Source organism: Syngnathus scovelli, chromosome 2 (assembly GCF_024217435.2).
Source record: "Syngnathus scovelli strain Florida chromosome 2, RoL_Ssco_1.2, whole genome shotgun sequence".
NCBI lineage: Eukaryota > Metazoa > Chordata > Actinopteri > Syngnathiformes > Syngnathidae > Syngnathus > Syngnathus scovelli.
Genome location: NC_090848.1, coordinates 6899676 through 6912950, shown reverse-complemented (window position 1 = coordinate 6912950; position 13275 = coordinate 6899676). Strand labels below are relative to the sequence as shown.

Below are 13275 nucleotides of genomic sequence, written 5' to 3'. Positions count from 1 at the left end.
CCCTCATACAGACGGCGTAAGTACAGACTCAGAGTCAGTTTACCATCCCCCAGTTTTGTGTTCTAAACAGGCCACAGGATGTCAGCTGCTGATCAGAGATCAGCCATCAGAGTGTCCTTCGTTTCTCTCTGGTTTCGGGTTGGCCTCAGTGGCCCAGGCCCCACCCTTCCCGTTTCCCACAGTTTGAGCTTGTGCTTGTGTCCGATTCTGATTGGCCCGCAGGTTTTAAGTAGGCGGAGCAAAGGCGTGTCTCTGTGTATTGTGATCTCACAATCAGCTGTTTTGTACGTTCTACATACTGATCTGAGGATCAGCTGGAGGCAGCAATAAACAGAAGGAGAAACGATAGCAGAGGCTTGAAAAGCTGCAGATGTTATGATCTGAAACATCGGTGTAATATTTTACACGAAGCCCTTCTTCTGAGAAGAAAGCCTTTTATTTTTATATGATGATGTTTTAACTACCTCGCTTAAAGGCTACCTAAAGCTATGCTTTAAGAACTGTCGTTCCTACTGTGTGTGAGCTCGTTTACAACTTGAATAATATTGCAAAGGCAGGTAAGCAGCTTTTCTTGCTTTTTGTGTTCGTCATAGACTCTGCTTAATTAAATGACAGCTATTAAGATGAAATGTCAACCGTCGTTTTGGAAAAATTCCATTGCGTATCGTCATCTTCTACTTGCACAGTCTAAAATGTTCAATGTCGTGTGTGACTCAAAGCTTTTTTGGGGTGATTTGCGACGCCCTTTACTCGGAAGATGACACCAATCTGCATTGTGCAGTCGCTGTTGTGCAAACTGCACCAAATGCTCGATGGGGGATGTTAATGTTTTTCGAGAGGCGGACATTAAGGTTCTCAATCAACATTGCTGTTATTTTGCTGTCTGCGCTATCGTCAGCGTCGGTCGACGTCTTCTTGCGAGAGCCGCGTCGCTGATATGCCGCGACTGTCATTGCTTTGACCCTACAGCTGGAGGGCTTACACGGATAATTCATCCGTAACCTGGATACCATAACCGACACAAAGTCTTCCGCTAGCCGACTGGCTCTGCATTATGCCGTCGGGTTTTACTGCTTTTACGCAACAACCGAGGCGATGGCTTTACGAAACACCGCCGGTCATTTAATGCTTTTATCTTAAATGGTAGACGGCATTTTGAACATTACCACGATCATGAATGTTGAGGGACTAATTTCGAGCGTTGTCACTGTGAACATAGCCAACAATTTCGCTTGGTTTGCGTTCGGACTTGTTTCTGCGGCTCCGTGACGTAGCAGTGACGTCAGAGTATCTTGTTTTCATTCTCTGATCACGCCCACTATAGAAGCTCCGCCCCTTACAGGGAAAGGGACACCATCTGTTATACAAGGATCCTGTTGGGAAAAATCAATGTGCAATTGTGTTGTTTCACTCGTAAAATAGAAGTGCAAAAACCCTGACTTTCAAGAACTAGAGTAGCAGTGGCCAAACGTTTGTGCTCAAGTCCCACATGTCATTTTTTGGGGTAAAATAAATAAATAAATGAATAGAATAATAGAGATTCATAATAATATTAATATAATTGCAAAACTTGTATGGTGGTAGTGAACTAAATTCAACTAACAGCTTGACAGTGACTAAACTTTTCAAAAAAGAGGCTTTTAGCATTTTATTGCCACTCCCAAGTGATGTTTACAAAACACACTTTATTTTTAAATTTTATTTTTCAAACAAAATCGCTGTGGTAAATGACTACCCTAGCTGCAAACGTCTGGTTTTTAATGCTATATCTGCATAGGTGTATAAAGGCCCATTTCCTGCAATCATCCTGCCAGTGTTCTAATGGTCTACCAAATTGTACGCCCTTAAAAACACTGGTTTAAAAGCTCTGTGATTTGTATACACTCCTCTAAAGTTCATTTCTACCATTATGTTCTCCAAATAAGGACAGAACATCATATCTTATGCACCTGCACTCATGTCAGCAAACTTTTAACCTCGGACATTATTACATCATTGTTATGCATTAGGCCAGGCCTTATCCCTTGCCCTAGTACTTTCTCCAGTGATTGTCTCCTTTTCTTTGAATGTTCTGTACATGTGTATTTTCTGTGTGTTTGCGGTATAATGCATATGTCATAATTTTTTATATATTGTATTCAAATAAACCAGGGCGACCTTGCAAACAAAAGCTACACCTCATTTGTGGACCAAATTCCAATATATGACAATTCTGCTGAGCAAACTTGAGTGTCACGCTCTACTTAACAAGGAATGTACTTTTAAAGGGCACATAGTATATATGTAGTGGTGCTACCAGTGAAGAACACAATTTTCTAACATCATTATCTGTTTGCTCTCTTTCAGGCCTTTGCTCCAAACCAAGTGAAACCTTATATTTGCACTACTGAAGCCCACCCTCCGCTTGTCCAAACCAAGATCCAGCAAAGGGCTCTGAGTCAAAGCAAAATCAAATAATTATAATAATACACAGCTTACCTGAAAACAAATACCATTCACGGGCAGCTACAGCTTTTTTTTTGTGTGTGTGTGTGCGCATCAAGTCTTCAAAACCTTAAGGCCAAGCAGCCATGTTTCAACGTCTGAGCAACTTACTTTTTGGTGAGGTAGAAGAAGTGGCAGCTGAGCTCAAGGGACCTAATCCCTGTGTGACAGAGGCCGACGAAGATGGATGGATGCTTGTCAACCTGCCTGGTGAGTCTCATCTGTAGTTTGAATGGATAATAGTTTTCCAAAGTTAAATATCATGACGACTGACTTTGAAAACTATGGAAATTAAATTTAAAGAGTGAGCACTGTCCCCACTTGCGAGCATGTAGTCAGGAATTAATGAGGTGCAGGTCCAGAAGGCAACATAAACCTCACCTTGCTTGTTCATGATGACAATCATTATCAAGTGGATTGTTAAAAATAAAAAAGTGTGTACTCGCAAGCCAATCCAACAACGAAAAATAGGAGAAACATTTAAAACTCAAGAGGGTCAACACAATTAATGATGTGACTCTTTTATGTTTTGTGTCTCCTTGCCCCCTCTTCTTCCCCCCTTCCCCCTTCGATTTTTTTGTATACACCTTCACGTCCCCCACACTGGTATGCGTGCGCGTGCGTATGTGATGGCCACAAAATGATCCCTTCTACCTGCATGACATTTGGAACGTCTACAACATTTGGATCATATCCTCCCCCTTCCGACTTATTGGCATCCTTGATATCATTCGTACCATAGATGAGTCGGGCAGCATGGTGCAAACTGACGTTGAGACACAGGCCCAACTCACTTTTTCACAGCCAATCCCAGACAGCAACCGATCAAACCTTGACGACACTCAAACGCGGACTGAATGCTTAACTTCTATTCCCCGCCCACCAATCCATCGAAGAAGGCCACGTACTGGCAGGGCGCAAGGGGCAATATTAAGGCCAGACTCCTCGGCGAGTTCGAACCCATCAAGCATGGGTGTCACTACATTGTCAAGACGGGCCAGACGACCCGCAGCCTCCTCTGCTTCTCAGTCGACTTCTCCCGCTGGGAGCGAGTGCGGGGCCAGTGAGGCTAGCAGCAGGGCAGGCTCAGAGAGAGGCTGCATGGATGAGAGCTGGTTTGTCACCCCTCCCCCCTGTTTTACTGCAGAAGGAGCCACGGCTGAGGCGAGCCCCATGGAGGACCTGCTCATCGAGCATCCCAGCATGTCTGTGTATGTCTTGCCGAGCAACATCTCCATGGTCTCCAATGCTAACCTCTCCGCGGTGGGCGAGGAAAGCATTGTGAGCATGGCGAGTAGCGTGAGGTGAGAAACTCACAAAACACTTGATTTTTTTGATTTTAGCATCATCACGAGCGGCGCAACAATCACAGTTTGTTTTGTCTCTGCTCCTGCAGCAGAGTGGCTGAGCCGACCGCTGCTCCAGCTGCCCACACCGCCGGGCCATTCAGGGGAAGTTTCGGACCTTATGTCCAACCTAAGGTCGCTCACGTGGCCAGAGTGCAGCGTAGCAAAGCTCGCATGGAGAGGCGCCACCTGAGCCGTAACCGCATTCAACGCCAAAACCGCACCAGGGAGCAGATTCCCCGCCACGCCAGTCATGTTCGAAACGCCTTCCTGCACCAGCCTAGCAAGCGTAACTTCTGCCACTAGACTACCGACAAACCGGTGGCATCATTTACTCTGAGGGCAGTAAAAGAGCATAGTCAACTTTTTACGCATTCAGTGCATTCAAGCATCTGATTTCTTTTCAGCACATTCTGGCTAATTGAGTTGGTATTACACGTTAAACTAATTGGATTCTCCCTGTTTTGCAGTTAAGCCCTCAGAGTGGATTTGAATAGAACTTTGCTGCAATGTCCAAAAAAGAAGCAACAAAATATTCCTAAAAGTTCAAATAAGTATAGTTCTATTTATTTTCTCTTTTTAGCTAAATGTCTTGGACATTTTCCCAAGGTGTGTTTGAGAAACAACTTTGAGATGAACTTCATGACTCATTTAACATTATTACACGATCTTATCTGACTGAACAGAAAAAAAAATTGTGGGAACTTTGCATGACTGCCACACGGCTAAACTATATTTGCAGAGAAAGCAGCTCATCATTTCCTCGCAGCTTTATGTGAAGTTAATATATTCACATGAAACTTTACTTTTGTCCTGAAAAAAAAAGAGGATGGGTATACAGTGTGATGATTGCGGGTTGAAAAGCACAATAAAAATTTGCATTGGAGCAAACAATTTTAACACAGGAGCTAAACATTGTGTGATTTGCACATTTCACTTCGCGAAGCATGAGAGCAAGTAGGCGATTGTGGGAACGTGAGAACAAAACAGACTAAAGAGTAAATGAAATGATGCGTGACTTAGACGCAATGAATGTGATTAAGAAAAACAGCTTAATGCAAAGTGACCCATGACAGCGGCCTGCGTTGCCCAGCATCAATTAAAGAACATTCAGAATAAGTAAGTTAGCCTTTTAATAGAAAAGTATTGGAAGGTCCATGAATGCAAAATTCAAGAAACAGGCCATCTGCTTCGGTCACATGATATATACTGAGTAGAGCGGTTCTGATGGTATAGCTCTTTAATTTGTTTTGTTGGTTTTCCAGTCATTGCATGGTTCCACCAATATCAATCTGTTCACGACGACAAGGTCAATGCATTAAAAGTTGTATGCAGAAGGCACACAGCATGATAATGACCTTTCAATTTTGTCAATTGTGCCAGCCGAAGCAATGCGCCCAGCACACACCAGCCACAGTGTGTGCCGTGATTCTCCACTTTTCACGAAACAAAAAATGACAAGTGTGATGGTTACATTCATTATCCAGATTTTTTTTAAACAATGACTCCTAATTAAGCATTTTTTTTCTTCATCTTAAATTTTGACCATCAACACGCGCTGTTTATCATATGCACACCAAACGCTAACATTATTCACTTAGAGGTTCAGCTTAATGATATGTATTCAACAATATTAAACAATGGTGCTGAAGTGTAAACTAATGTTTGTATATTATTGGAGACATGGATGTACATTTGCACTGTCATTCATTTTTGTGAGTCAAAAGTTTTAGTGGTGTGCTGTGCGCTTGTGTTTTTCATTTGTGACCATTTCTCTTGACCTCTCCCCTCCCCCCAAAAAAAGTTTATTATGGTAGTCCTTTATTACACTTGTAAATATTTAAAGAACATTTCTAGTGCTCTGTTAGATGTCAAAACCTCTCAAGACCTGAGTTACAGATGGAAAATCCATGTACAGAAAGTAAAAACCCTGCCTGCCACATTTGAAGTTTAGTCACAGGTCCTTTGACTTAACTGACTTGTAAACAAGCTCGTTGGCCTACTGATTTAAGTAGAATCATCTATGGCAGGGTTTTTACTTTCTGGACCTGGTTTTCCCATCTCTGGCCTGAGTCCTCACTGTTGAGTTCAAAGGGATTGAGATGAATCCTCTGCATCACTTTGATGCTCCTGATAAAAATGGATGAGTTGTATCTCACGAAGGAGCACAATGAAAATCACAGCAAAGGGCCTGCTTGGACTTTTGAGAGGGTATTGACGTAGCTGCAATATGGCGATGCTTTCACAATCTTTGAAAACAGAATAAGTGTTTTTAAAACATGAATTCAAGTCTTTTTTTTTAATTTTAATTGCATACCAAATTTGTTTTGTTCAAGTAAATAATCTAGTAAAAATCTTTGTTTATTTAGGTTTCTATTAATTTATGATGTATGAGCCCCCTAACCCGTTTACTATATTCATGTTGTGCAGGGTATGAAATGACACACCGAATTCTTGATAGATCACAGATCTACGTGTGTGAGATTGTGTGTGTGTGTATGTGCATGCAAAGATCAAGCTACGTGTCTGCAAAACAGTTTATTTTTTGGTTTTCCTCACCTCTGTTGTCATGTAAGAAGAAGACGTGCTCCGTGTGTTGTGTGTAAGCATTGAAAAGTGTGTTCAGAGTAAAAGTCATCCAACAATGTGGAGAGGGAGTGGTCATACTGTGTTGAACATCTTTGATGAGAAGAAATAGACAGGTAAACAACAATGAGGCAGGAGCTCGTTTATATTTCAAGAAATCAAATCATGTATATGTATCATAATAAGACAGAATATGCTTGTATTTTTCTGTATAGTAATTAGAGCTCGAGTGTTTTAAATGAAAAACAATGAATGTCTGGGGAGTTTGATGTTTATGTTGTGCCCTGAAATGATGGCAGCTTACCAACACATGGGCTTTAGCTCATGTTACATCTCAAGTAGTACACACCTCCCCATGAAATGAATATTTAGACACATAACATGTGGTGTATCTGATATGGTATTGTGCCTTTCACTTTTTTCTGCATGGTTTTTGTGATTTCCCCCCGTCATCACTTAAATGGAAAGTTGTCCTCGGACAGGCAAAACCTATGCAAAGTTGGTCTGATGGGCATTCCAGCATCCATTCAGAAAACACAGGTACCAACCCACCTAGTCAGTCTCGAAACAACACAATAAATGCTCAGGTTAACCCCTGAATCCTGTGTCATTATTTTTATGTGAGATGAGGCCAGATCAATGTGTGTTATAAGGCGGAATAAAATGAACGGCCCTATTATTATTCGCTTAGACATTATATAGACTAGAAATATTTTCGTACACTAAATAACTGAATTTAATAATAAAAAAAGTGTGCATAAGAAAATCAATCCTCTTTTTCATGTTAGGGGTATCAAAATTTGCTAAAATAATGGCACAGAAAAAAACAAGGGATTTTTTCTCCAGTAAAAAGTGTGATCAACTGAGTTAACAATAAAAACATTTATAAACATATATATATAATTTTAGAAAGTGGCTATCATCGTCATCTCCTGCTGACGGTGAAAACTTCCGGGAATCCCAAACAAATATACGTATCAGCAATTTTTCACCTTGTTTTGTACAACATTCTGTTTTTGTTTCAGAAATGAAAATTGAAATTTTGAAATTAGAACTGTTATTAGACTTTTCCTTCCTCAACTCGTCACAATCATTATGATGTTAAATATTGATACTTTCCCTATATTTTCTATTATAATAGAGTGTAATGTAAAAATGTTGGGTGTGCGCGCTATGTGGTTGGTGGCCCAACATTTTTATGTCATTTAATATCTGTGTACCGACCAGATTGGACACGTGAGAGGCACAAAAATTGCTGTCGTGTAAAGAAAGGGGGTTAAAGGTGCATGTCATGAACATGTGTCTGTTTGCGTGCTGCAAGACCACGCGCGCGCGCACACGCACACACCGCTCCGATGTCATCCGCAGTAAAAAATAGCGCCCAGAAGCTGGTAGTGGGACGGCGACGCTTCTTGAATGGACCTACACTGCTGAGATTGGAGCAGCCTCATCAACGTGCGCTCACCCAGTCCGCACCACGCCTCTCTCCTGGAACATCGTGTCCTTTGTGCAGGCACAATGACGGCCAAGCATCGCAAGGGAAAAAGCAACCATAAACACGAAGAGGACCATGGAAAAAGTGAAATTCCGGAATCCGAAGTTCGAACCGGAGGGAATAGCTACACACTTGTTTTATTTGCATGTCTCGTCGTTGTAGTCGGTGTTGCAACGGGAGCATGGTTCTATTACCAGCAGCACCAAACTTTGACGCACTTGACAGACACCATAACGGGCATGCAAATGAAAGTGGCGAAGCTCCAGGCGTCACAGGAGACCATGCGACAGACTAGTGATAAGGTAAGAACTTAATAGTATAATACCAACTAGCTCCTCCGCACGTTGAGGCTGCAGTGCGCGCTTCAGCTTGCAAGCTTTGTCGTGACCTACTGACTTGATATCCTTTATCTAGCAGTAGCTACTATTCATTTATAACCTTCCACTTATGGAAAGTGTCTGATCTTACATGTGGCTCCACAGTCTGCAGTTGATATAAATAATATTATTAATAATACACAAACTGGATCCGTAAAGTCCCAAGGCTAAATATAGTGTGTGGTTTAGATGATACCGTAACACAAGGGCACACTGTTTACCAGCTCCCTTTGAAAGGTTAACCCACTAGAATTGGACTGGCATTTGGGGACTTTGAGCAAATGCTCTATTTGATTTATGTTTTTGTGTCTGCTGGCCATTTTGTAAATATAATTAGATTTTGAATCTTTATTGTCAGTGTACAATGAATAAAATGTTGATTGTGTTGTGCGCATTAATGTCACCATTTGCACCTAATCAAAGGGATCTTGTCGTTAGTTGAGCATGAATTAAATCCTTAGCCTTGGGTAAATTGTGACAAATTTGTTTAATCATATTCAAAAAGTCTCCTTATATATAACTCAAGCCATATGGAGTGGGCACTTCTACTGTACAGGAATGTCCTTGAAAGCTCCCTCAGCCACTTTGGATTCTGTAATGTTTTGGAATGAGAAGGAGCCAACAAGCTCAAGCCGACTGTTGGTTGTGATCTCAAGTGGCTCAACATCCCTGTCGCACTTGTCGTTGCAGGTGCGTGTTTCAGATGATGTAGAAGGTCGCATTAATGCTCTGGAAGAGTCGTACGCGTTGGCTCAGAAACAAGTGGACGAGGCCTTGGCTACCACAGAGCAGCTGAAAACGTCGGATCTCCCTGCTCAGGTGCTATCGCTCCACACGGAGATGAAATCCCGCCTGGCAGAGATCCAGCAGACCACTGTCTCTGTGGAGCAAATGAGCCAGCTGCAGGCGAGGCTTCAGAAACCTGAGGAATTGGAGCAGATTGGGCTTCAGGTTGAGGGCCTCGCTACGTCGAGCGCCGACTTATCTAAGCAAGTCCAAGCCGTGATGGGGCGCCTGGAAGAAGCAGAAGCCATTTTGGATGATGTTGCCACTCTGACGGATAACCTGAAGCAGGAGACTGCACGGCTGTCGGGACTGGAGGTGCAGCTGAAGTCGTACCAGACGGAGATGGCGACTATCAGGTTAGAGAAAGCAGCTTTTTGTCCCGGGTGGGAATAACTCCTGTCCTCTGACCCATAACATTATGTTTGCTTTTGTCAAAGCCCCGCCGGCCACGGCTTTGTGTTGCGCTAAGTTGCTATTGGTAGGCCTCGTGACCACTGCAACATTGCAAGAACACACAGAGGCTGAATATTTGATAAGCATGATTTACTATGCATGATCTCACTGTGCAGCCAGCGCAGGAGTAAAACCAACAAAAAGCATTGTCATGCTTCGTCCTCAGAGAGCTGCTGTTGAATGAGCACGCCGAGCAGCTCGACATGGAGGAACTGATCAGTGCACTTCGAATGAGTATTCAGAAACAGAACTCAGCCAGCCACAGCCGTCATGCAGAACTGAAGGCTCAGCTGGACAACCTACAATGGCAGGTTAATCAGGTAATGGTAAAGAAATGATTAATGGTGGTTATAATAACACAGTGCAATCTTTGGATGTACTGTATTTTTCGGGCTATAAAGTCACACTTTTTTTTCATAATGTGCATTATTGCCACCATCAGTAATGCTTCAAATGTATTTACCAACTGCCAAAAGAAAACAGAAAAATAAGTGGAAGCAGTAGAATATGAAGAACTGTTGTCATGGTAACTAATGTGTGATGTCATTGCTTCCAGCCCTAGCATGCAGCATCCACCACAATAAGCATTTTCTAATTTCAACAGTATAGGGTGAAATAACTAACCAGGATTCTATCTTTGGCCACAATGCAATGCTGGTTTCTAGTTTAGGTAAACCAGGGGTGTCAAACCCGGTCATTAAAGCCCGCTTTCCTGCATGTGTTAGATTTGAATCAAATGTGTTGGAGAAGGAACATGGACGACAGCAGCTCTTGGAAAAATAAATAAATGAATCAAAATTGCCCTAAATAGTAATTATGTAATTAAATAGCGGTTTATCTATAACATATGCTGCCCAGAATAAAAAAAAAAAATCAAATCTTATTTGAAAAGGAAACAAACAAATGCAATGCTGCCTGTGTTCAAGTTTCAATATTTATAACAAACAAGGAGACTTTGTGTGTGTACAACCTGTAATATTTTTCAGTCACAAAATTTGGGTGCTTGCCTGCCCAAATTAGGCGCACCATCGAGCGACCGAATGTCCTTGCATGTCATCTTTTTTGCTTCTCTGTTCCTTACATGCCCAGAGGGAATCCTCATTAACTTTTTAGCTCTGTAAATGAAGCAACTAATTGCCTGACATAGATTCCGTAATGGATTCACAGTTCTGTTTGAGTCTGAGCAGCTTGTATTTTTAGTGTTGTCTTAAAAGGTGGTTGTATTTTATTTTATTTTATGCATTATTTTTTGCATTTACAGACTTAGAGCATCATTGCAAGGCAAAAAGCTCGACTAGGGAACAGTGTTCTTCAGTGTTCTGCAGCCAGTGTACGGACCACTCAGTACCGAGTCGCAGAGATTATAAAAAAAAAAACCACACACACACAAATTCCGTACCCCAATTATATGTTATCACGGCAGGATTGTGACGGATGGTTGCCATGCAATTAAATCAATTGTCTGCGAAGGAAAAAATGTTATGGACCACTACGCAACTATGTCCCCTTCCTCTCAGACACGCACACTCTTACGCTGCCCCAACCCGACTGCTATATTTATGCTGAAAGTAATGCTTCAGCTATTAAATAATGTATGAATGTAAGCAGTATTCATCATTATATAGCTCTTATTGTGCCACATTAGCTTAGCTCAATTGTACACCATTGTAGCAGCCTGGCTAAAACGCCGCACCTAAGTGGTGGTTAGGGTTTCCAACTAGGGTTTTGAACTAGGGTTAGGGTTTCTACCAAGTGTTGCAAACTAGGGTTAGGGTTTCTACCTAGGGTTTCAAACTAGTTTTAGGGTTTCCAACTAGAGTTTCAAACTAGTGTTAGGGTTTCCATCTGGGGTTTTGAACTAGGATTAGGGTTTCTACTAAGTGTTTCAAACTAGGGTTAGGTTTTAAAACTAGGGTTAGGGTTTCCAACTAGGGTTTCCAACTAGTTTTAGGGTTTCCAACTAGGGTTTCAAACTAAGATTAGGGTTTCTAACTAAGATTGGGGTTTCTAACTAGGGTCTCAAACTAGGGTTAGGGTTTCCAACTAGGGTTTTAAACTGAGGGTAGGGTTTCAAACTAGGTTTTAAAACTAGGATTAGGGTTTCCAACTAGTGTTTCAAAGTAGTTTTCCCTGTTGCATGCATTGGAGAATATGGATGTGATAGCACTTCTTGTTTTGTTGTCTCCTTTAAGATGGTAGGACATGCTGAAACCGTGGAACAAGCTGAGGGAACTCCAGCTCGTGTTATTGAGGAAGAAGATGCAGTTTCAGAGGCGGAAGCAGCAGAGTCTGACTCTGATGAGCCAGTACAGGAAGTTTCAGATGACGACGCTGATACTGAACAGATGGAACAATCCCTTACCTCTCCGGAAACTGTGACAGAAAAGGAGGAGCCAAGTTTGGAGGGGACTCTGAATGATGAAGATGAGTTACTGCTTGACGATGGTGATGCCAAACTGGAAGATGATGATTATGATCATAATGATGAGAGCATAGTTGATGCCGAACAAGATGAATCAGACGAAGAGGAATTTGGCAATGAAGTTGAAGTGTAGGATGAATGCATCAGAAGGCAAGGTTTGTGAGGCAGTAGGAGAAGCGGCATGCATCAAGTGCTCTCTCCAGTTGATGAATTCAGACCAGAAGGCGTATTACAAGATTTCACGTTTACCTGTCAATAACCTCACAAGCCTCCAAAGCCTTATTGTCTAAACACTTGGTTTTTTAGCTGAGTATGTTTCACCTCCTTCAAAATCTAGGTTGTGCACTTCACAACAAAATAGATTTTCTTAAAATTACTGTAAATAATTGTTAACTCTAAGCCGTATTGTTTCCTTGTTTCCATGTAGGCTTTATAAGTATGTGAGGGGAAAAATAACGAAGGAAGAAGAATAGCCAGCCGTAGAGGTTGGAAATGAAATAATGGCTTCAATGATTACATTTATGTAGGAAGTATTTACAATTGTTAGTAGGATGTTTGCAATATTTGCAGAATGACAAAACTGCCACCAATTTACAGTACGGTTGTGATTAATTACCACTGTTTTTTTTTTTTTTATGAAAACAAACAAAAAAAAGTATATTTTTGTGCACTAACCTAACAAATCAAGCTGGCAACAATGGGCTTCTCAGGGAACGTGTTCTCTGTGTGTTGCTTATGTACTGTAATTAATATGCAAATGTGATTTATATTGATCTGCAAACCAACTGAAAGACACACTGCACATTGTTACGGCACTGTTATGGTTGTATTTAGCTACTGTAATTTGAGCTTCTGTGATCAAGAAATTTGCAAACAAATTGCAGTAATTGTATTGAGGTAATTGAAAAAAAAAACATTGGAAGCACAACTAATTGATGTGAGCTTTAGCAATATTCAGCTTTGGCATGAGCAGTGCTAATGTAACACACAAAGAAAAATGCTCAAGGCAACAACTGGAGCTCAAACAATTTGACAAAAACTATGCAATGCAGGACAAGCTGTGATTTTTTTGGGGGGGTTAAATATTCTGAAACAATATCATGTATTCATGTTTCATAGACACGGGTGTGCTATAATTCCTTTTAAGCATTGCTGTACATTTTACCAAGGATTCAACTAAACTAAGATAAAGTTCAATTTCAACTGGTCTTTAAAATAAACTCAAATGTTCAGTTTTGTAAAGTGACTGTGTAATACTTACTTTGGTTTTGTTGATCATGTTCTATTCCAGCTGACTTTTAGGCAAGAGGCAGGTTAGATCCTGGA

General features: G+C 41.4%; 2 protein-coding genes across 4 annotated transcripts; both read left to right on the top strand.

Annotated features, from left to right (window-relative positions):
* The first annotated feature begins 276 nt into the window (after positions 1-276).
* Positions 277-7016, top strand: tp53inp2 (tumor protein p53 inducible nuclear protein 2). Of its 3 annotated transcripts, none has more exons than XM_068649688.1 (4): positions 277-553; positions 2347-2694; positions 3227-3788; positions 3881-7016. In XM_068649688.1, the coding sequence occupies exons 2-4, from the start codon at positions 2571-2573 to the stop codon at positions 4134-4136; spliced, it is 942 nt and encodes a 313-aa protein (XP_068505789.1). In that variant the 5' UTR covers positions 277-553; positions 2347-2570; the 3' UTR covers positions 4137-7016. The 3 variants fall into 3 exon arrangements, with proteins under 3 accessions (XP_068505789.1, XP_049609075.1, XP_049609076.1); XM_049753118.1 differs by having other exon boundaries at positions 277-557; XM_049753119.2 differs by having other exon boundaries at positions 280-557; positions 3632-3788.
* A 761-nt stretch (positions 7017-7777) lies between these two features.
* On the top strand, positions 7778-13191 carry zgc:66479 (uncharacterized protein LOC327541 homolog). The gene is made up of 4 exons (XM_049753116.1): positions 7778-8213; positions 8979-9430; positions 9694-9847; positions 11720-13191. Exons 1-4 carry the CDS (start codon positions 7935-7937, stop codon positions 12080-12082), a joined length of 1248 nt encoding a protein of 415 aa, XP_049609073.1. The 5' UTR covers positions 7778-7934; the 3' UTR covers positions 12083-13191.
* The last annotated feature ends 84 nt before the right edge of the window (positions 13192-13275 follow it).